This window comes from Rhamphochromis longiceps, linkage group LG17, assembly GCF_057381845.1.
Source record: "Rhamphochromis longiceps isolate RC_006_pf linkage group LG17, R_longiceps_female_GT1.1, whole genome shotgun sequence".
NCBI classification, from domain to species: domain Eukaryota; kingdom Metazoa; phylum Chordata; class Actinopteri; order Cichliformes; family Cichlidae; genus Rhamphochromis; species Rhamphochromis longiceps.
Window position 1 is genome coordinate 724123 of NC_140573.1, and position 23094 is coordinate 747216.

The 23094-nt window shown below is 44.0% G+C and overlaps 1 protein-coding gene and 3 pseudogenes across 1 annotated transcript; 3 read left to right on the forward strand and 1 right to left on the reverse strand.

The window, feature by feature from the left end:
• The first annotated feature begins 3958 nt into the window (after window positions 1-3958).
• On the forward strand, window positions 3959-8547 carry LOC146648998 (uncharacterized; annotated as a pseudogene).
• A 486-nt stretch (window positions 8548-9033) lies between these two features.
• On the forward strand, window positions 9034-13085 carry LOC146648999 (uncharacterized; annotated as a pseudogene).
• A 1600-nt stretch (window positions 13086-14685) lies between these two features.
• LOC146649000 (EOLA-like protein) lies at window positions 14686-15406 on the forward strand (annotated as a pseudogene).
• A 1450-nt stretch (window positions 15407-16856) lies between these two features.
• LOC146649001 (uncharacterized) lies at window positions 16857-22570 on the reverse strand. Its single transcript, XM_085385827.1, has 9 exons — window positions 22416-22570; window positions 20964-21032; window positions 20756-20866; window positions 20041-20194; window positions 19910-19965; window positions 19684-19752; window positions 18295-18412; window positions 17915-18022; window positions 16857-17467 (listed from the first exon to the last, which is right to left on the reverse strand). The coding sequence occupies exons 1-9, from the start codon at window positions 22512-22514 to the stop codon at window positions 17118-17120; spliced, it is 1134 nt and encodes a 377-aa protein (XP_085241953.1). The 5' UTR covers window positions 22515-22570; the 3' UTR covers window positions 16857-17117.
• Between the last annotated feature and the right edge of the window lie 524 nt (window positions 22571-23094).

Sequence of the window (23094 nt, forward strand, 5' to 3'; positions counted from 1 at the left end):
ATAAAGCCTTTGAATGAAAACAAACACTGTTGTGACAGTGATGTTCACTGTTTTGATGGTATATATGCATCAATCTATCAATCGTTTGTTGTAAGATTCAGATAATTATTTTTTAAAAGCTAGACATTTTAAATGAGAATAAGAAAGAAAAGTATTTCTTTGTGCCCCCCATTCCCTGTTAATGCCCTACATGCCCCCTTGGCCACACTTTGCTAGATCCGCACCTGCACAGTTACCAGCTGTCAGCTACCTAAAAAAGGATCCTGGGGTTATTTGTCTCTCAGAAACAGTTCATAACTTCCCTTCAACTCATTCATGTCATCTAAAAGGTAAACCTGTTTCTCCATCACCTGCTCAGCTCTGATGATCCAGTAAGGACATCTCCTGGTTTCATCTTCATGTTTCCCTCTCACCAGATAACCAAACCATATCATGACCAGCAGCTTTTTTTTTTTACAGCTGTGGCTCCAGCAAACATCAGCTGATACTAGAAATTAATATTAAATAAATTCTAACAACAGCTGATCAAGCTTAAACGTGCTGCTGTTGTTTAGCGCGACATCCGCTGGTTTCCTCTTTCGGCGCAAAGTGGGCGATAAACAAACAAGAGAGCCGATCAGCTGATCATTGATCAGTTTCATGATTGAAGTAGAAACGGGAGAGGGAGGGGGGAGAATGAGAGAAGAAGAGGCAGCTGTGCAGCGTAAAGACACAGAATAACTCCAGCTTTGTGCCTTTTTCATTGTAGCTGAATTACGGGACAAACTGTTCCTTTTCACCTCAATAAGAAACGCGTAATATTTTCTCTGAATACCAGACGGGACGGTTGGCAACTCTAATAACTTATGAACAAATTAAGGTTCAACATCATTAACTTCATAGCACCACCCAGCTGTGTAGAAACTCCGTCATGCTAGCTAGCACGCAGTACGGAAAAAGTCAGAATAACGAAAATAAACTCCACCTAAGCTTGGTTTATATCTGACCCAGAGAGACTGCAGGTCATAACTTCTTACCTGAAGTTCAGTTCACACTTGGACCGGCGGCCGCCTCGGGTCTCTTTTCCTTCTGCGTCCCTTTTCCCTCATCCACCTGCTGCCTCCACCACTTGCTAATGTTACTGAATCTGTGGAAACTCCGCGATGCCACCACACGAAGTAACGAGTAACGACCCTATCTAAATCCCAGTAACGAGTAACGCGTTCCTGATTTTGGCATAATAACTAGTTACCGTGCTCGTTACCACAATAATAACGTAGTTACTGTAACGCGTTACTTAATAACGCGTTAGTCCCAACACTGGCTATGACCGGGCGAATCCCGTCTCTTGCTTCTGCAGATAGTGGGTATTGTGGCTTCATTGGTCTGCGGTCAGAGGTTACTTTTACTTTTATTGGATCAACGTGTTTTATTAATCCTACATCGGTTGGCCCATTTGACCACAAAGATTTTGGCAAGGCCTCAATCTCTGTGTCATGTACAGTGGTTAACATCAGTCACTTTTCTTTCTCAGTTACAAGGCATGAGGTTGGAGAGGTGGTTAAATGAGTGCTGGGTTTGACATTTATGTACACAGTTACTTCTGATTTGTGTTCAGAGCCTAAAAGCAACTGGTGGATGTTGAAAATTTCACCCTCGCACTCTAGCTGTTCGTGTGGGGTGTTTGGGCTAGGGCCTAGTCACATTTCATCTTCACTGTCCCTATTGTCTCTGCCCTGGCAAAATGTCCTTCTTTATCACAATTATAACACCTTCTATGTCGTTCTTTATCATCTCTATTCTGTTTCTTGCCTTTCCCTTTTTGTGGATTTCTGCCTGTGTATGCAACGATACCTCCTTCAGTGGTTACTACAAAAACTCCACTTTGGGCTGCTTTATTCTTTTGGACTTTCACTGCATGTTCTGCATACTGCAAAGCATCGGGTAGGTTCCCAGTATTTTGGGTGACCCAATGTTTATCTACATGAGCTCTAACTTTTGGGAGGAGGCCCTTCAAAAATGCATTTTTTAGCTGTTGTTGGTAGGGTGTCTCCGGGCCTTCAGTATATTCTAAACCTGAATTTTGTCGGAAGACTGGGCGCAGTCTATCCAGAAAATCAGAGGCTGTCTCATTTTATTTCTGTTTAGTCTCTCCTATTTTTGCATAATCAGGTCTTGGGGCTAGTATGGTTCTAATTCTCTCATACACTGGTTGTAGCGCTGCTTGTATTGAGTCAGGACACAAAAAGACAAAGAAAAATGCTGTCAGAAACAAAGCAGAAGTGTCAGGGGAAAACTGAGCTCACAGACAGCTGCATGTGTGGGCTTTTAATAGCATGCAGCCTCTGATCTAAAAAATAATAAAATAAATAAAGATAAAAGAAAATGTGTAACATGCTCATCAACTTAGCGGTGTCCACATATTTAATTCAGCTTCTCAATCCTGTAGGTTTAGTTATTATCTACAGGGTTTGGCTTATTAGTTGTTATTATAAACGTGCTCCACATCTCAGTAATATTTTATCTAGGATAAATTACAGGTTTTCAAACAGGTTAAGTGCCTCTATGCACCTAATTGGTTTAGATATTGCCTTTATTTTCTTCATCTCATATGTCATTATACTGAGTTTGAGCAAACCTTAAGCTTGATGCAGACGACTTCATAACAGTTGTCCATCTCACATCATACTGACTAGGATACTTCCTGTTATTAATTTTATACCATTATTAATATTATTAATAGTTAGGATCATCTTACTCAGCAAACAGATGATTTAGAATTCATCCAATCTGTACAAATTTCCTTTTTCCTATTTTTAGACTGGTCTTCTGTTTGCCTCATCTCAGATCCAACCTTCATTCACATTCATTCTCTCTGTTGCATGTCGAACCAAGTAGTTTATTATTATATTTTATTTTGTATCCATCAAGGACTGTGGGAGAGCTGCAGTTCTCACCCATTTCCAAGCTGGAGACATTTATCTTTTCACACACTTTCCTCGGCTGAACAATGACACAGCCATAATCTACCTTATGCATCTCTCTTTTTATAGAAAAGGTTTTCATGTGAATGATTTCCTTTTATTTATTTTATACAATCTGGGCATGATCGTCATGCCAAGTATATTACATTATTTAGTTCTGTTTGGAGGGTCTCCACGTAGGACAATTTAGTTTCTTTGGATTTCTCCACCTATTTGCGCTTATTTTGGCCGGCACCTGGATGGATTTTCTCCATCCACTGCTCATCAGCGGTTAATTCAGGTCTTGTGGGTTCATTTCCCATTTTAATTTATTTGTTTTATGTTTATTTTATTAATACTGCCAACACATACACTATGAAGTTTGGTGGATACAAAGGTCGGAGGAGGTTATTGAGGCAGCCTTCTACCCTGAGCTAAACTCAGGGCGGCCCCAATTTTATGCGATGAAGCGCAACCTTTCTCTTTCCCACCACACAATACCTCACAGGAAAACAGAAGAGTAGCACAGAGACCTAGAGTCTCTATTCAAAGGCGTACTTACTCTTTACACATATACATTGCGCGCTTAAAAAAAACCTGCTTTTACTCGACACTCCTTCCCTTGTTAAAGTTTTTAGCGGGTGCGATCCACACAGGAAGTGCAATCCCGTCTTATAGGTTACTTTCTAACCTTCCCTTGTTAAAGTTTTTAGCGGGTGCGATCCACACAGGAAGTGCAATCCCGTCTTATAGGTTACTTTCGAACCTTCGGTTCACACAGGACCTCTCTTAGTGTCCACACAGGACTCTTATTATCCACACAGGATTCTACAGGTATGAGTGTCGTTGTAAAGTCGATTTATTTCAAACGCATGATGTTTATGACTGTGTTATATTCACCTTCAAAGTAGCGCTGTGTTCTTATCCGGTGTTATCGAGTCCTGTCGCCGTGAAGCCTGAGTAAACACCGGCCAGCAGACGAATTTACGACTGTGGTCTTTCCTCATCTTCCTGGAAGCGAGCATTTCAGTGCAGGCGGTCACGACGTCAGGATCCGAAGACTCCGTCTGTGGACAGTTGGACTAATAATATCAGTCAACTATCCGGCTCGAAGGACCAATTAAATGTCAGTAGTTTGTTGACATTATATACTAAGAAGGAATACAAGACAGTCAGAGAGTTTTCAAAGAACTACGTGCACGGGTGAGAGAGAATGGATACTCACACCGAAGTGCTGCAGTCAGGCTTTATTTATACACAGAAGCAGTTTCATGACATTTCCTCTTTTTCAGACTTGAGTATATCTAAAGATAGTAAAGATGTATGTGTGAATGTATGTGTGTGTGTAGTCGCTCTCTTTCAGAGAAGACGGTTTTTTCCTGTTACCAAGGAGCCTCTTCCTCTATTCAGCAGTTAAAGCAGAGTTCATGTGTCTATGCACACGTGTCAAAGGCATAAAAATATGTGAACACTATGTGCTCCTTTAAGCTTTGCATTACATGAGTAAATAAACAGATAATACAGTAAAACAATAGAAATAAGCAAAATAGTAAAATCTTATAACAACGATAAATTAGACTAAGAAGTGTTAATCACACTAACAATCGGTTCATTGAGCCTGCAACTGTGTTTCTTATAGATTTGTTTTTTGGTTGCAGCAGGCAGCAGATTTTGGAGAAAAAAACCTACATCACCTAAACAGCACCTAGCAGCAGAGAGACACAATTAGAGCTTGGGTGGCGAGCATATTTGAGCTTTTAGCAACTGAAGTGACCTCTGAAAAGTGAAACTGGTTGACTTCTGGTGACTCACCCAGATTGCAGGCTTGGCTGTTGAGGGCGTAAGGCTGCTGCTGATAGGCCCACTCCTCGTCGTTGGGAGCGGAGATGATGAACAGGCGATGTCTCCATCGGAACCTGCAATCACAGAAAATTTGAGTCTGGATTTAAGTGGCACTTTGGTCCCGCAGTGAGAGCTCTGTACCAAGACAAGGAGTTTGTGCTTGTGTGCTACATATTCCCCCTATTACTGCCAGAGGGTGACAACCCGGAATTATGGTCAAAAACCTGCCAGATCTCTACACTGTGTTCGGGGGGGATTCAGGTCTCTATGGCAACAAAAGACAGCCTGTCTTTAGACATCTCCAGGAGAAAATGTGACTGAAATGATTCAGGCTTGAGGAATGGCAGGGTTTTTGTTACTTTTGATTTTCATGGAACACACACATGCAGGCTGCTGCAGTCTGCCAAGTGCTGCTCAGAATTATTTAATTGTGGTCCAGCTGACTGCAACAGATATTTGACTGATGTGGACACAGCATGATGGGACCACCCAGTAATTCCAACTACACAGACTATATCGATCCTTGGGGGAACAACCTATATATGGCATCAATCTCAATAAAATGTTGTAATAGAAACTGTACTGAATACCTCAATTTGTCATGCAAATCTTGCACCTATGGAATGGTTTGTGCGTGCTATTTTTAAGCTACAAGTTAATGCTACATCAGCATGGGTGCTCTTATCCAGTGTTAATTTCACTGACCAATTATTTTTGTCATAATTTTTGTCAGTTACCTTTGTTTTCATGATGAAAGGGAGACAATAACTAACTAAAAACTAGTGCACGAGAAAAAAAAGTGCAATGGAATATATTGATACTTTGGTCTAAAAAAAAATAAAAAATGTGAGATCCAATCAGAAATATTTAAGCTGTGTACAAAGGCCCCAGGGCAGACCCAGGACACGCTGGAAAGATTATATCTCTCGGCTGGCCTGGGAACGCCTTGGTGTTCCCCCGGATAAGCTGGAGGAGGTGGCTGGGGAGCAGTGATGCCGGTAACGCGTTGCTTAGTAACGCGTTACTCCAAATATGACCACTTTTTCAGTAACGACTAATCTAACGCGTTACTATTTCCATAACAGTAGTCAGATTAAAGTTACTTGTTCAAACCACTGTGCGTTACTATTTTTTAAGCAAAAAGATTTGGTTTCTTCTTTTCGTCTCAGCGGATGACAAACGCATACGTGTCGTGAAACGTCACATAAGCGACAGGTCACGTTTCCCGCTCACAAGCAGCCAGCGACGTAAAAAAGTGTAAACAACAATGGAGGGAGAGTGATGTTCGTTCTTTAGCTGGAAATATAGTCACTATTTTGAGTTTCTGTCAACTAAAGATTTAAATATTAAGGTTCGTTGTACACTCTGTGTTGGCGAAAAAGTGTTATCTACCTTCAAAAACACTACGTCAAACTTAAAGAAACATTTGGAGTCGCAGCACAGCTCAGTCAAACTCACAGAGAGAGTCCCACCAAGTGGTCCGAAGCAGAGAGCCGTGACTTCCGCAGAAGGTCCTACACCCCCCAAACAACAAAAGTTGGACTTTGGTGCAAAACCAGTAAGTGATGAAGAATTGAAGAAGTTGGTCGCGCAGTATATTGTAGAAGAAATGCTACCTATAAACACTGTTGACTCGCCCTCGTTTCGTGCCATAATAAAAAAGATCCCTACTTCTGTTAATGCCGAGCTGCCTCACCGAACGACTTTTACTTCTTACTTGGAGAAGGAGTTTACAGAAATGGAGAGAAATTTGAAGGCCACACTGAAAGAGATTGACTTTGTTTCAACTACCGTGGATATTTGGACTGCTAACAACAGAAGCTATATGGGAGTAACGCTCCACTGGATCAGTAGAACCACATTAGAGCGCCACAAGGTTGCATTAGCATGTAGGCGAATTCGTGGTAGACACACGTATGATGTCATTGGTACAGAAATCGAAAACATCCACTCCTCTTATGGATTACTCAACAAAGTAGTTGCAACAGTTACTGATAATGGATCCAACTTTGTTAAGGCGTTTCAAGTTTATCATCCTGTCACGGAGTCCGATGATGAGATGGAGGAGGAAGAGTCCAGCCCCAAAGACGACGATGTCACTTTTTCTGATCTGTCAGAAATCCTCTCGGCTGAGAATGAAAGTGATGGTCAGCTGTCTCTTCCCCCGCACCGCAGGTGTGCTTCGCACACCATCAACATAATTTGCACACGTGATGTGGAGAAACATTTAACAACTAATGCAGAGAGCAGGGCTGTGTATAGGAGCAGCACAGCAAAATGCACAGCTCTTTGGACCAAATCGAGTAGATCTACACTTGCATCAGAAACAGTGGAAGAAATCAGCAAAAGAAAGCTCCTAATACCAACATCCACAAGGTGGAATTCCTTTTTTGATGCTGTAAAGAGAATTGCAGAAATTCCCATGGGTGAGCTGAATACTCTGTGCACAAAGCTAGGACTGAAGTGCTTCAAAGATCAAGAATACCAGTTCCTGCATGAGTACTGCATGTCCATGAAACCTCTGACTGCAGCACTGGACATTTTACAAGGCGACTGTCCATACTTTACTACCAACACTTGAAGTTCTGATGCAGAAGACCCAGGCTGTGAAAGATGACCTCTCCAGGATGACTGCAGGCCTTCCAGATGCCATTGTACAGGTACGCTCTATCTTGAAATTAGTCAGATTTTTTGCTTCATACAATTCACAAACATGGAACAGAATATTAATTATCATTGAAAAATAAGATTAAAACAATTAAAATGTTTACAAGTAACCTAAAACAAAATAAATCCATAATACTGATCTCATATTAGGCATGGTTTGCAAATAATTCAATAACATAATAAATTGTAGGCATAAAAAATATCAATTATGTTTTTTAGGCTATTCAGACTCATTTCGCCGGTGTGCTGGACGACAAAGATGCCCTTCTTGCAGCTGCCAGTTGTCCAAAATTCAAACTCCGATGGCTGAGAGATGCAGGAAGGAGGGAGCGAGTAAAACAGCTTCTGACAGCAGAGTGTTGCACCACTGTTCCTCTGGCAAAAAACCCTGCCAGTGTGCCCAGTGCTACTACATCTAGCAGCCAAGGTGAGATGGACTTTTTCACTTTTGAGGCAGAGCCAGAGGAGGAGACCTATTCTGCAGAAAAAGAAGTCATGGACTACCTGATGTCAGGCTACGACCTTCAGATTCTGCATAAATTTTCAAGCATAAAGACAATTTTTTTAAAGTATAACACTCCAACCCCATCAAGTGCTCCTGTGGAGCGGCTTTTTAGTCTGGGAGGTTTGGTGCTCACGCCTAAAAGACATCGACTTTCTGACAAAAGGTTTGAGAAGCTTCTGTTAATGAGGTACAACCACTGGTTTACTCGCTCCACTCTACTGTTTCCCCCATAACATGCGATGACAACATATACTGAAAAAACAGAGAATGGGGAATCCAATTTAAATAACTATTTACAAGTAATTAAATTAAGTTTATCAAAGTCACTTAATAAACTTATTAAAGTTTTCAAGTTGATTAACTTAAATCAATTACCTGCAAGGAAGTAAGGCAATTTAAGTTGGACCTGCAGTCTCTTTTTTTTTTCATAAGATTAGTCCAAAGTTACAAAAGCGGACAATAGTGTTTACATGTGGATGGTATAAAAAGTATCTTAAGGGAAGTCAAGAAAGACTCTTTGTTTGTTTTTGTTTTTTTATAAAAAGTATTTATGTTAAGTGAAGTAACAAGACTGTCTTTATTTTCATACAAACAAGTATTTCTGTCAGGAAAAAGGTTTTAAGTTCAACTTCAAATGTCAGGAGATATATTGTTGACATTACTGTTAAAATACACTTCCAATAAAGTGAGTATTGGCAAAATTGGTTGATGTTTTTATGTTGAGGCAGTGGGGAGTGTTATTGGCTGCTTCTGAAAGTAACTAATAAAGTAACTAGTAATCTAACTTAGTTACTTTAAAAATAAACTAATCAGTAAAGTAACTAAGTTACTTTTGGAAGGAGTAATCAGTAGTCCGTAATATATTACTTTTTCAAAGTAACTGTGGCAACACTGCTGGGGAGAGGGAGGTCTGGGCTTCTCTGCTTAGGCTGCTGCCCCCGCGACCTGGCCTCGGATAAAGCGGATGAAGATGATGATGATGACAAAGGCAGGACGAGTTTGGAAGTGACCCAATCAGATGTAATCGCCCTGTGCATAAAATGTAAAATGAAACCTGAGAGTTCTATCATGGTCAGGTTAAGAAACAATTATATCTTGCCATGTCTCCATGGTTGCTTTCGTTCACAAGTGGTCTCTGCTGGTGTGGGCAGGCCACGTGTAATTGTTGGCACCAGTGGTCAGTATTACATCCTGTCTTCACGACTCTGCTGCAGGGCTTGTCGCAGGAACTGGTTTGCTGACAATCCACGATGGCTGGAGAAACTGCCCAAAGGTTTACCAACCTTCTCCCTGCTTTTCTTACAAACAAAAAGGCCATCTGCAAGTCTGTTATGGATGAGCTCAGGAGGACTGGCAAATCTCCAACAGACATGGCAAACCAAATAAATGAACTCATGCACCTCAAGTACGAGCGAGCTCACCTGACGTACCTCCATGCCACAGGATCGGTCTGGGATTCTGAGGCAGGAGCTCATGCACAGAGGACCATTGGGCAGTTCCTGAGGAAGGAAAATAAGCCACAGGAGTTCAGGTCTTATGAAGACCCACATGCCTGGTGTGGCGTCTCTGTGTCCAGCCATTACCTGACTGACTGCCTGCTCGACGAATTCCGACGTCAACATCCAGCCATATCCAAACTCCTCCAGGGCACTTTTGGCCACATTTCCAGGTCTGACCACATCAGGAAGGTGGCACAAAAAGTCATGCTGGCATCTGGGGTCATGTCCAGTTATTCCATAATGAATGAAAACTGGCTGATTGTTTCGTGGGTCATGGTTCAGTCTGACACAGAAAGGTCCTTGGAGCCCATGTACCAGGGAATGGCCAAGAGGTACAGTGATGCAGGAGTGGAAAAGGCCGGCTACCACTGGGTGGACAGGTAAAAACCGTAATCATCGTTGTCATTCAAACTGCTAATCTGTCTGGAAAAACTGAGTTTTTCTTTTTCAGATCAATTTGATGCACACACATAATATTCCATATACTTACATGTATTTGTATTTCTTACATTTAGGGATTGCTGTGCTCCATTTAAGATCCCAGACTGCATCCCTGTCGAAAATCTATCGTGGGATGCCTGAAAAACCACTCCTGCTGTTGTTGCTGCGGCCACATCTGGACCAGTGGCAAACAGCTGTGCCTCTCGAACCCACTACAACAAGAACATTATTGTAAAACTGGACCTGTTCCACTGCCTGAGGCGATTTTTGTGGGAGTGTACCTCTGAGCATCTTCCTCTGTTCAGCACTTTCTGCCAGCTTCTCTCTGCGGCATTCTCAGTGGTTGATCAGGCAGACCTGAAGAGGCTCCAGGATGCTTATAAGTTCTGTGGCATCCATCCTGCTAATCCCACAAAGCAACACATAAGGGAGCACTGCAGGATCCAAATACCACAACCCACTGAGCTGCTGAACAGAGTGGAAAAGGTCCTGAACCATTTTCACCTGGCCACAGACCCCAACAACGTCCCACTCTTCAAGCCATCCATGCTGAAGACGTGACGCAGTGCACATTCTGCGTGGCTGCCTAAGTGACCCTGAACTCTCAGAGGGTGTAATGTTTAGGTACGGTGGGACTCTTCAGCTTAACCATGTCCCTGGTGAAGGTGCCAAGGTCCCCATCTGGATTCCTGTCCGAGGCACTTCACAGCAGGAGGGTTATCATTTCCACCAGGCCCAGTGGATCACCGGGACTCACGTTTCCACTGAACTATTCCAGGCCCAGGGCATCACAGGGGTGGCACGATGGAACTACCAACGACTGGTGGAGCTTAAGCAGCCAGGTGTCATGCTACCTTGTGTTTTTGATCCAGCTCTAGTGGTGGAGTTTAATGCAGCCTCCAGAAGAGTGACTGGTCAGGAGAAGTACACTGCACTTCACCTCTCTGACAGAGACACTGGAGAGCAATTTGGGCTTGAATACAGAGAGCCAGGCTGCCGTCCAGTCCCTCTGAACTGGGACAAACACAAAACTCTGAGAAAAGATGAACCAGCTGCCCTTCAGCCCCCACCCTCTGTTCCAAAACCTGTGGCTGCCCAGCAGCTGCTGTGGCAGTCTTTAACTGAAGGCAGTGAAACAACTAGTGTCCCTGTAGTCACCATAGAGCCCTGCCGTCTTTAACCCGCCTCCTCCTGCCCTGTCTACACCACTGACACAAGTCTCAATAGAGAAGATTGTGGAGGGCATCTTAGAAAGGCAACAGCAGCAGCAGCAGCCACAGCAGCCACTTGGCAGCTTATTTCTAAATCACTTCATGTAATGATAACAAGCCATCCGTTCTCTAGTGGGGTCTCACAGCTTTTATCTTCATAATCTTTCTGGTTGATTTGTAATATTAGAAACATGACTGCTGTCTTTTATCTGTGTGACTGTACAGCCTGTTTCAGACATGACAACCAGACAGTGTCTGAAGTTATCTTTAATACATGCAACGCAGCTGGAGATAGTCCAGACACTTTCTCACTTCTGATGATAATATTTTTGGTTTAGGTGTTGTTGCTTTCTGGCTTGAAGCTTATCTACAAAAGCAGTTCAATAAGGAGAGATCATGTGGAAAAACTGAGCATGATTTATTGAGGTACAGAAATAAATGTAACTGTTAGGCAGTTAAACTCCAATGACCCATCATAGCAGAAGAAATCTCAGCAGTGACAGGATGTGAGTAACACTTAAATCACTTACAAAATAACCAAAATGCTGTTATCAAACAATAAACTGCAATAAAGTTACAGAAAATGCCTTCAGTTTCAGTATTTTAGCTCTGAGACTTTGAATGGGGAGTTTTTAGACCTTGTGTCACTTTGAGGCAAATTGTGAAAAACCTGTAACTCGCACGATAATTATAGTGACACTGTCTTTTCAGCTCCTCCCGTAAATGAAGCAAGCCTCGATACGCGCATCGCGGAAACGCCCCCTCAATTACTCGACACAAGCTTTGAAGCCTCGACACAGAACGTCACATCACTAGTTCCTGGTACTGCTTTAGTACCTGCTCGGACGGGTTCCAAGCGATCCGAGCAGGTATTAAACTATTACGTCATCGGACAGCATGCCACTGATTGGCTGGTCAGTGGCATCACTCGATAGGTCATGAGAACATCTACTTCACAAAAAAATGAGAGAAATGTGTTCTGGGAATCCATGCGACCTCACAAACCATCCTACCTGTTGTTTCTGCGCATGTGCACAACACAAAATTAAGTGGCAACCCGCCCTATCTACTTAAATTTCTGCTGGAATTATTGTGTGACCGCAGGAATGTACACTAGGACGGTTTGCTCCAAGAAACAACGCCATGCTCCCGGAATCTGACAAACAGCCCCCGCATTCATGTCACATTTTAATTAAGATTACACGTTGCTATAACAACGAGCACCCATATTAGATGGTATTGGTTATAGTGGAAACCCAGTGTAGTCGAGTTGTGGCGAGTCGAGCAGGCACTAATGCAAAAGGGGCTAAAAAAAACCCTGAAAATGTTTCATACCTCTGAAAAGTGCGTCCTGTTTGGGTGCGCTTGTTTTGCAGACATGGCGGTGCAGGTGCCGTGCCTGTTGTTCCGGTGTTCCAGATCTACTGGCGTTTAGATCAACTGGCGTTGGTCGAACAGATGTGTGGCAGTCTTGCGTTTCAGGAGCTGCTACCGACAAACCAGCAAAAAAACGCCAAATGTGTCATCTGTGACACTTGTGAGGTTGTCTCAAACACACTCCGTCAGTCTTGATGCTGTTGAACAACAAAATGTTTAAAAATGTGGCGAGTTTACCTGGTGATATCCTCATGCGTGACGCGATCGCGAAAACAGCAAACAAGTAACACCACGCCGTTGTTGTTCACAGGACAGCAAGAGTAAACGATCGGGAGACTCTTGTCGTCGTTATCGTTCCCCTCGCACGGTTTATTTCTCCGAATTCAGCGTTTTTGCTTCACAACTACAGCGTGCAGTTTACTTTGTGCACTAACATGGAGTCGAGTCAACCAGCGCCACCTCTGGCCAAGTGCCACAGCCTACAGCCAGATCAACCTGTGACACACATCTGCACCACGTTTGAATTCGTGTCATGCACATTTGTACCTTTCAATTGTGTCTGTTTGTGCGTCATGCAAATAAACCTTTGAAATGAATGAAATGATATCATGTATTTATTATCAGCCTACATTTGTACAAAATGCCAAATGACATACACATAAGAATCACCATCCTGATATCAATACTTTTGCCCATACGAAAAATGTCGTGAACACACTAATATTTCACCAGTGTTGTAACATCACATGTCGTTAGCGTAGTCTGTCTGTGTCTGCCCTCTGCAAACAAACATGTTAGAGTTGGTTGTGATATACAGTCTGCATAAGTGTGGTCAATCTAATAAACATTTATAAGGAGATGGCAGTTACTGTGAATGTACAGCAGTTACACAGTGATTAGTAATAAACAGTCAGACAATGACCCTGACAATCTCATTCAATCTTGCAGATTGCACCTTCTGTGGAAAGTGGTACCACACGGTGTGTGTGGACTTCCCCTGTGCAGAAGGCGACTACAAATGTTGTGGGTGCTAAATAAACAGAAACAAATGATCCCTGTTGTCTTTGCTTACTGATTGTTTTCAGTGTTGACAATCCACATTGCTGGCATTGCATCTTTCAACATGTTTGTGGGTAGATTTGGATGTACCAGGGGTAAGTGCAGCCACTCAGCCTCTACTCAATGTGATCATAGCAGCAGGTGCAGATGTGTCACAAGTTAATCTAGTAGTGGCCTATGGTCATGTGTTAGTGGTGGGAACAGTCATATCCACTCACTCTCACTGGCTGTTTATTACTAATCACTGTGTAACTGCTGTGAATTCACAGTAACTGCCGTCTCCTTACAAATCTTCATTAGATTAACCACACTTATACAGACTGTATATAACTCCAGCCATGTTGATGAATTGCCTATATTGGCTGGAAATATTCATTTTCAGGGAAAAGACACAGACAGACGATGCTTACAGGATGTGATGTGACAACACTAATGAAATATTGATGTGTCATATTTGTCCAAGGTGTATTTCATTGTTATGGAAAAAGAGAATATTAAAATCATGATGACCAATTGGAGTGGTGATTTCTATGACTTTGTGTATATAATTTGGAATTTTGTACAAATGTAGGCCAATAAGGAATATATGATATCATTTCATTCTTTCCAAAGGTTTATTTGCATGACGCACAAACAGACACAATTGAAAGGTACAAATGTGCATGACACGAATTCAAACGTGGTGCAGATGTGTGTCACAGGTTGATCTGGCTGTAGGCTGTGGCACTTGGCCAGAGGTGGCGCTGGTTGACTCGACTCCATGTTAGTGCACAAAGTAAACTGCACGCTGTAGTTGTGAAGCAAAAACGCTGAATTCGGAGAAATAAACCGTGCGAGGGGAACGATAACGACGACAAGAGTCTCCCGATCGTTTACTCTTGCTGTCCCGTGAACAACAACGGCATGGTGTTAATTGTTTGCTGTTTTCGCGATCGCGTGGCGCACGAGGATATCACCAGGTAAACTCGCCACATTTTTAAACATTTTGTTGTTCAACAGCATCAAGACTGACGGAGTGTGTTTGAGACAACCTCACAAGTGTCACAGATGACACATTTGGCTTTTTTTTGCTGGTTTGTCGGTAGGAGCTACTGAAACGCAAGACTGCCACACATCTGTTCGACCAACGCCAGTTGATCTAAACGCCAGTAGATCTGGAACACCGGCAGCCGTATGCCGGCCTGGTTCTGGACGGGGTAAAGACGGTGGAGAGCCGCTGGAGGCCGCTGCTCGCTCCACTGGAGAACCAGACGCTGGCGGTCCACGTGGCTCAGCGTGACTGGGAGGGGTTGGAGTGGTGGGCGGTGCTAAGCGGCCTGCTGGGGATGGACAGATTGAGGCACTTCTGGAGTCCGGGGAGCGGTTCGGCCGCGGCGTGGTGGCAGGTTAGAATCACTATTTACTCTGCCACATTTACACATCCCTGAACGAACCCTGTGGTCTCTTTTAGGATTGGTGGATGTGGGCCAGACCTGGCTTTGCCCCGCCTCCCTCCAGGGGAAGGACCTACAGTGCCTGGAGCAGTCGGCCGTGCTGATTGGTCTGCAGGAGAAGCACCTGACTAACCTGTCCAACCCTCGCTGGCTGAAGGCCCCACTGAGAGCTCTGGGAGGTCGCGACCTCTGGACCATAGAGATCCCAGCAAAACTGTTCCCGTGACAACACATACGTAACCTACCCGGGCACTGAGGCCGATGCTGGAGCTACTTCTCTGTCATAGTACTTTGGTTTTTACAGCTGATCATTGATCTGTGATCAGAGCGGTGGCGCTGACCTCAGATCAGGTCACTGTGATGTCATCAGCACACCTGATTTTTGGGGTCGAGCGAGGTCTTCCATCTCTGAGGGTGGGGTGGGGGTCAGACCAATGATCTGAGCTCCTGGGGCTGTCATCCCGGAGCACCAGAGGCTTCACAGCAGCTCGATAAAAGTCCAACCTGTCCAGTTCTTTGTTTCTTTGAAATGATGGAACCCGTCTAATCCCAGATTTTTCGCAGCAAAATAAGTGAATGCATTTCACTCCTTAGACTTGTCCTACTGACTGTATGTTTAATTTTGTTGATGTGTGGGGGTTAAAACGGCAACTGTTGCCGGTGGGTTAATAAGGGCACCTTCCAAACGTCCAGTGTTTGTGTAAATAACCTACCTGTGGTGCTGTTATCAGGCGGCTGTATGTTACACTGAAATTAAAAGGTAATATTTTGCTATGCTTGCTGTTCTGCTCATTGTTCTCTCGCTGTTTTAGAAAACAGTCTGTGCAGAATTGTTGTAATTCAGTCACACTGGAGGGTTTTAGAGCATGAAGCCGTCAGGACTTTGACTAAACCAGAGGATGGTAAACTGCAGAATTCATGGTTCCATCAACAAAACAAATGGATAAGCACACAAACCGACCTCTAATCCAGGTAACTGCACGTAACTCAGGCTTTTCTGAAGGTGCTTCCTATCAAAAGTTACCATGGTAACTTATCAGCAGGTATGAAACCAGCACCCGTTAACCAATCAGATCTATAAAAACCCACAGTGATCAATACACATACAGTATAATTTAAACATGTATCAGGCTGAGTCAACACGCCATCTGCAGATTTTCATACAACCTGTGGCGCTTTTCTCTATGAAACAAGCGGCGGTGGATGGAGCAGCTACATCCACGTGAGCTCATCCCGAATGATGATGTCACCATAAGCAAATCCAGATAAAGAGTTCCTGGGCTGAGGGACGTCCCTCCATCACCGCGTTTCTATTCTTGGCTGTGACGCCACTTCCTGTGTCAATAAAGGTTTAAAAATGACAACAGGCGACTCAGTGGGGGTGGGGGGAGTCGTCTCAGGCTTCGCTGCTCATCACAGGTCTGGACAAAGTAGTCGTTCAAACATCCATCAACCTTTGTCTCAGTGTAATCAGATTACTTACTGAACTTCAGTGTCACAGCAGCTGTAATGGAAAAAAATGCCTTTATTGATTTTAGTTTCCATGGAAACTAAGAAAATCAGAGTCAGCCTCCAAAGCTCTCAAATTTTCTGCTGCTATGAATCACACTCACCCCTAACCTGCACAGGTGAGAGTTTTCTACCTGAGAGCTCAAACTGACACACTGAGGCGCTGCCCCCTCGCCAGAGATGACGACCTATCACCTGTAACTCCCCTCTGATCCCCATCTCTCACGTCCTGTGGAGAATCGCACCTTTCTGGCTTTATTATTTTACTTCCTGTTTGCTCAAAGCATAAAAAACAGGAAGTTGATGTTTGGGACTGTTAGCTGGACAATAGTCATGTGATGAAGCAAAAACGCCATCTGCTGGTGAAACAAACTTTATTCACCCAAAACCCAAAAAACAAAACATCAACACAAAGATCCCTCCACAAATAGGGACTGGTCACACCCACCACCCACCACTACCATTGGCTGAACATGAATTTTAACCAACAGCAACATCCATTAACATCCAGCCAATATTTACCTTTAAATCCTAACTTTAATTTTGAAAGTCTTGCTGCAGGAAAAGTGTTCATAATAATGTTACCACTAATTCAAAACAAAAGGGGTTTTAGCCTTGAGCTAATATGCACGTTACATAGTGGGTGGGATGTAGAGTGTGTCTGTGTGGTGAGGGGGCGGGGCAGCAATGTATCCAACAACATGAGAAGGGTTGGGGGCAAGGCAGTAGAGTCGTGGGGCGTGGCCTCCAGTCGATATTGGCCTGTATGGGTGGTAGGAAGAGTGGTGAGGGTGGTGGGCGGGATGTGGAAGAGGAGGTGCAGGGGCTGTAGTCAGGTAGGTGCTTGGGGGTGGAGCTTCATATGGCAGGTGGAGCAGTGGGAGAGGAGGGAGGGGCGACTGATCTGGGTAGAGGAGAGCAGAGGAGGGGGCGGAGCCTGGAGGAGTAGGACTGATGGAGGAGGAGCTTTCCATGGAGACACCTGAGGAGACAAACCACATGCCTTTATTTTCAAAGTAAATTCGTTTATAATGCAGAAAATTTGGGTTTTAATGTGGAGGCACACTAATCATGTGACCTGACCAATGACTAACAGCGCCTGCAATTGGCCCATTGTGCTTCTGCCTTCATCTGACTCCAGAATTACTGCACCGCACTTCCTGTCTGTTGCCACGCCTGTTTGCTATGTTCATCCGGTCAAATTTCACCTTAATAACAATACAGTAGTCATTGGGTACAGGAATGTGACAGCTGGATGGTGTAGGGTTTGCCCCACCCTTCCGTCCTCATTGCGCCACTCTCACCATTATGCAGCTGTAAAGCTTCACCAACAGACCTGCTGACCTCCGGCACTTCTACACTGTTTTATTGACAAACACTTCCTGTTTTGGCAGCGTGTGCACTCCAAAGGTAAAGGTAAAGTACTGACCGCCGTTGCGTCCCTCTGTCTGTCCATCTGCAGACCTGGAGGATTCTGGGTAGGAGCTGGCGGGCTGATGGGAGATCCGCCCAGTCTCAGAGAACGGCTGGGAGGCAGCTGGGGACGGAAGATGGGACAGATCAAGTCACAGTAAAGGGGGCGGAGCTTAAATTAAAACACCTGAGGGACCATCCATGCTGTAATGACATCACTGCACACATCTTCCTGTTAGTCATGTGTTCCCCACAGTTGCCTCCTACCTGATCGCACTGTTTTATTGTGAAAGGCTTCGCTACGGAAGTGAAGGCTCAGCTAAAAGATGAAACTTGCATCTTTTGTATACAGGTGGAGGAAGTGCAGCACCACCTGCTGGAACCGATCACTCTTACCGTGCAGAGGGGGCTCCTGGCCCAGGTAGGGCGTGTAGGGCTGGTAGGGGTAGGCAGTCTCAGGTGAGGAGGCGGGATACACCTGCTGCTGTTGCTTCCAGCAGCTCTGATGGTACCACTGAGGAGACAGATGGTCACATGACGGTCACATGACAAATTCACAGCATCATGTCATCACCTGAACCTGAAACACCTGCAGAATCATCTATAAACATTCAAAGAACCTGAAGGAAACGTGTGTCTCTTTGAAACGGCAGCCACAGGTTAAAGGAGAGGAACACCAGTCACATGACCTCCACAGGACCCAGGTGATCAGAGTGCCCTTGGAAGATGTTTACCACACCTGCAAGTGACTCAGGTGCACTCAGACTTCTGCTGCTAAAACAGATCTGCCAGTGGAGGAGCTGAGCTAGTTTCAGTCATTATGTCCCGTTTATAGGTCGGAAACCTGCAGTCAGCTGAGACTGAAGGATCACCTGGATGATAACGAAAGGTTTCTCCCACTGAAAACGTCCAGAACAGAATCAACATTCTGTGATGCTCCGTGAGTTCATTCAGGCGTCTCACCTTCACCTGTCAGCGCCGCTTCAAAGACTGCTGTTTACTGTTCAGGTGTCTCTTACCTGGATGCCCAAATTGAAGTAATACTGGAGGACTCTGCAGTCTACACATACTGCTCAACACACTGATCAGATAGTAGTGTGGGGTTAAAACGCCAACTCCTGTCTGTTCTAGGTAAGTCAGGCATAGCCAGTCAGAATTAAAGGGGCGTGGTCTGATATAACTATGGCACGGTATTCACAGGCACATGCAATACTAGTCAAGTAGTCTATCCTAGAAAAAGTGTGATGGACATAAGAGAAAAAGGAATACTCCTTTCAGTCAGATGCAGATATCCCTGTTCCCGTATGAAGAAAGGAATGAATGCGTTTATGTTTTTGAACAGAAACAGGAAATACACACTCAGACTTTGTCCCGACTGCCGTTAGACCAAAACCAAGAGAAGAAGAGAGCTCGGCGCGTCACAGGAACAGGAAGTGCTCAAAGTCCAAGCACCATTACCTTCAGAGGTTGCGACCTCTGGAGGATGACGTTGGACAGGCGCTTTAGGCCTGCTGTACAGGTTTTTGATTGGACGAACAATGTTTAGAGCTGTTCTCTGTCCAGCTTATCGCCGCCCACCGAGACGAGGCGGAGCAGAGATGGCAGCTGCAGTCTGTGGCGCGGTCGCAACAATATTCTCCTGAAGTCTGAAGCAGGAAGTTGAACTTCCCCGGGTCTGAAACGAGACGCTCAGACTGTGAGGCAGCAGCGCCAACCACTGAGCTACCCTGGCACCGCTGTCACACACGCGATGATGTCACCTTCAAGCTACGCTGCGGGACGTACCTGCTGGCTGTAGCTGAAGTTCACGTCTGATCTCGTGGGAGAGTCAGCCACGCCTCCTTCCTGCTCATCCTTTCAAAATAAAATAGAAACAGACTGATTACAGCTTCATGGGGTCACTGATCACATGACCTCTTCACACGTGCAAATTTCAAACCAATTTTCATGTGCAACATTATGCTGACCTGCATCACACTAACAGGAGACAGAGGCAGAGGTCAGCTCTTACCTGATTGGTGGAGGTCTCAGTGGCGCTGTAAACTCCGGAGGTCTGGAAACTCTGATCTGAAATAATGTGAGACAGAGTCACCAACATGGCTGCTGCAGGGAGGCGTGTCACAGCGGGATCACGTTACTCACCCTGTGAACTGTAGATGAAGTCAGCATATACACGTCCACATATGGGACACTTGTGTCCATTTCTGACATAGTGATGCCTTTGAGACTTTGAGGCGACAGCAACCTGTTGCCGTTCCTCTGTCCTCTGCGGCAACTCACTGCTCACGAACGCCCCCTGTACACAAAAAGAAGACGCATACAACTACTAAAAAAGTTTTATTTTTTGTCTTACTCTTACTTAATATTTACAAATGCCAATGAAAATAAATTATCTGCAGTACTGTTAGTAATTCTGACTACTTTTGATTTGACCTTTATATTTCTTTGAATATATATACTGTCTTTGAATTCATCTTGTGTACGAAACCCACTACTACTCCTCCTCATGACCTCACTAAAAATGGACTGGAGCTAACTCACCTCTTCCTTAAACTCATCTTTTCTCAGTTGTCTTTAAATTTATCTGGTGGAGGTTTCCCATCATCACTCATTTCTAATCTTCTTCTAAATCTTCTCTTTAATTAATTATTGCCACATTTAATTAATTATCTAATGGTGTATTTAATTAATTCATTATGGCAGTCCTGGTGTTCCATACATATGAGCTGACCATGTGACGTAGAAGAATACAAAGACATATTTTGTTGAATGTATAGATTGTGGAAGCAGTGAAACTGAGGATGAATTTCACATCTCTTTGTGGCATAGGACACCCAGTTTTGTTTTTCATGGCTACCTTAGGAATCCTTTTACGTTCTTGTTCTTCCTCCTCTTCTGAATAGCCTTCAGATTCATCCTGTGTGGGTTTCCAGTCATCTGTCCCATCATCTTCAGATGAGCTCACAGACTGTTATTAGAGCAGAAAAATATATATTTTGCTCATTTTCCATGGATGTGTGAAAACAACATATTTACAGAAACTTAGCTGGATTTTTCTTGCCCACCTTAGGAACCCATTCTCTTGCTTCACTCTCCTCCACACCTGTCCTATCGCTTTTAGAAAAGATCACCATCTGTTTTTAGAAAAGTAACAGAACAAAACATAGAAAATAAAATAATTTCCAACAGTGCATTTTGAGGTCTAAGCATCCCAGAAACTGCACAGACATATGTCAGACATAACTTAAAACCACCAGTATAGGTTCATCAAGGCCCTGAGGGGAAAAACTACGTTTCCCACAAAATATTATGTTACTTCCGGTTTTGGCAGGTAATGGCAGACATGCATCCTTTTTTTTTTTTTTTTAATTTTGTTTTTAAAATTTTGGTCGCCAACGGAGAGTGTTTGGTAGCGCTGTCCTCAGAAAACACCGTTTGTACTGTTTCGAATCATAACTCTGGTTTTACGTGGCCTATTAACACAATTAAGAGAATATCATTTGAAGTCCGCACTTTCAACACAAGTTGAAATGGAGACTGGGGCTGTGTCCCAATTCAGAGACCGCACGCTTGAAGTACGCATTCTGAGTGCGATTACGTCACCGCCACGTGACGACTGTCCCAACTCGAAGCGTACTTCAAATGCGCCGTCGATTTCCCCAAATATCAAGCGTGGTCCGGTGCACGCTTCGTGGTCCCATATATCCCACAATTCATAGCGCGGCGGTGGGTGTGGATAATTTTGCTGCAAAATCCACATAAAATGTAATAAATAAATCATATAATACAAAAATCAACTATTCACATTTCAACTTTTAACTATTTAAATTTTCATCTTTTTCCTTTTACAAATTTAAAGTGAAAACAACACAAAACACTGCAAACCACAACACAATTAAATATAAATTATAATATGAAAACAAAAAGAACATGTATATTCTCTGTCATATGGGCCCGCATGAATAAACTTTCTGAATCCTTTATCATCTGCAACCGAAAATAGTTGTGGATGATTACTATACCTTTCTATCCCTGGCTCTCTTTCTCTCTCTCTCCCTCTGGCTGTTCCTGTGCTACTGAGAGTAACTACCGCCCCTCCCCCCCTCTGCCCACGTGCAGAGTGAAGCGGAAAAACGTGCGAGAGAGAGAGCGAGAGAGAGAGAGAGAGAAAAAAAACCACGTGACGGCTCGCGATAAGGAGCCGGCTCCCGTCGTTCACGTCAAAGAGACGGCTCTAAGAGCCATTTCGTTCGCGAACGACCCATCACTAACACACACACAACAGCAGCCCCTCTCGCTCGGTTTTTGCATTTGCGCTCGCTAACAACGTGTTGCTGGCGCTCTCAACATTTCTGCCCGTGCGCGCTCAACTCTTTCTCTACACCGTTATATTTGTGCCACAAAAACAGCCAGACAGGACAGGGTTAAAAAAAAAACCAACCAAAAACAAGCAAACGAAAAAAACCCGACAAGGTACCTGTTTGTACTCATGTAACTTTTGAAAGTTAGCTTCATACCTGAGAGCTGGTACCTTCAAACTCTTTCTTCTTTCTTTCTTTCTGACAGTCGTATTGGCGGTTGGCAAACAATTGAAAGGTGCATTTACCTTCATCCATGGTGCTTCGAAACTCTCACTAGAACAATCTGCTGCTGTACTCATGATCACATGACATAGATGATTCTGATTGGCTGCTCAAATGCTCATTAGGGGCGGAACATTTTTATAACATTAGTTACCATAGGGCATTGGAGCGTGATGTCACGGGGGTGGGCGTGGAAAGGATTTTGGCCTGATGCGCCATTTTCGGGGTCAAAATAATATGGCGTTATTTTTGTGCCACTATTCTGAGCGCACGTAAAAAAAGGTTTGCAGGTGCAAATGATGTATTTTGAGGAGAAATTTATTTTGAGCGAAGAAAAGCTGAATTTGAGCGAACAAAACTCATTCCTGCGTGCAAAAAATGTATTTCAGTGTTTGCTATTATCCACACACACACACACACACACACACACACACACACATACAATGGCAGCCCCTCTCGCTCAGTTGTCAAGCCAGCCTCCAATTCGAGACTTGCAGTCAAGCCAGCCTCCAGTCGATTTTACGTTCCCTGTGTATTCAAAGTATTACGGGAATGGATGTGGAAACCGGATTTCAAAATAAAAGCCAACTTCGAGTGAATTAACAGATATGTT

Coding starts and splice junctions, on each gene's coding strand:
- LOC146649001 (XM_085385827.1), bottom strand. CDS start 22,514: ATGGATGAAGGTAAATGCACCTTTCAATTGTTTGCCAACCGCCAATAC. Junction 21,033..22,415: donor TTGAAGGTACCAGCTCTCAG/GTATGAAGCTAA, acceptor TTCTAAAAACAG/ATGGTGATCTTTTCTAAAAG. Junction 19,966..20,040: donor CTTCATCTACAGTTCACAGG/GTGAGTAACGTG, acceptor ACATTATTTCAG/ATCAGAGTTTCCAGACCTCC.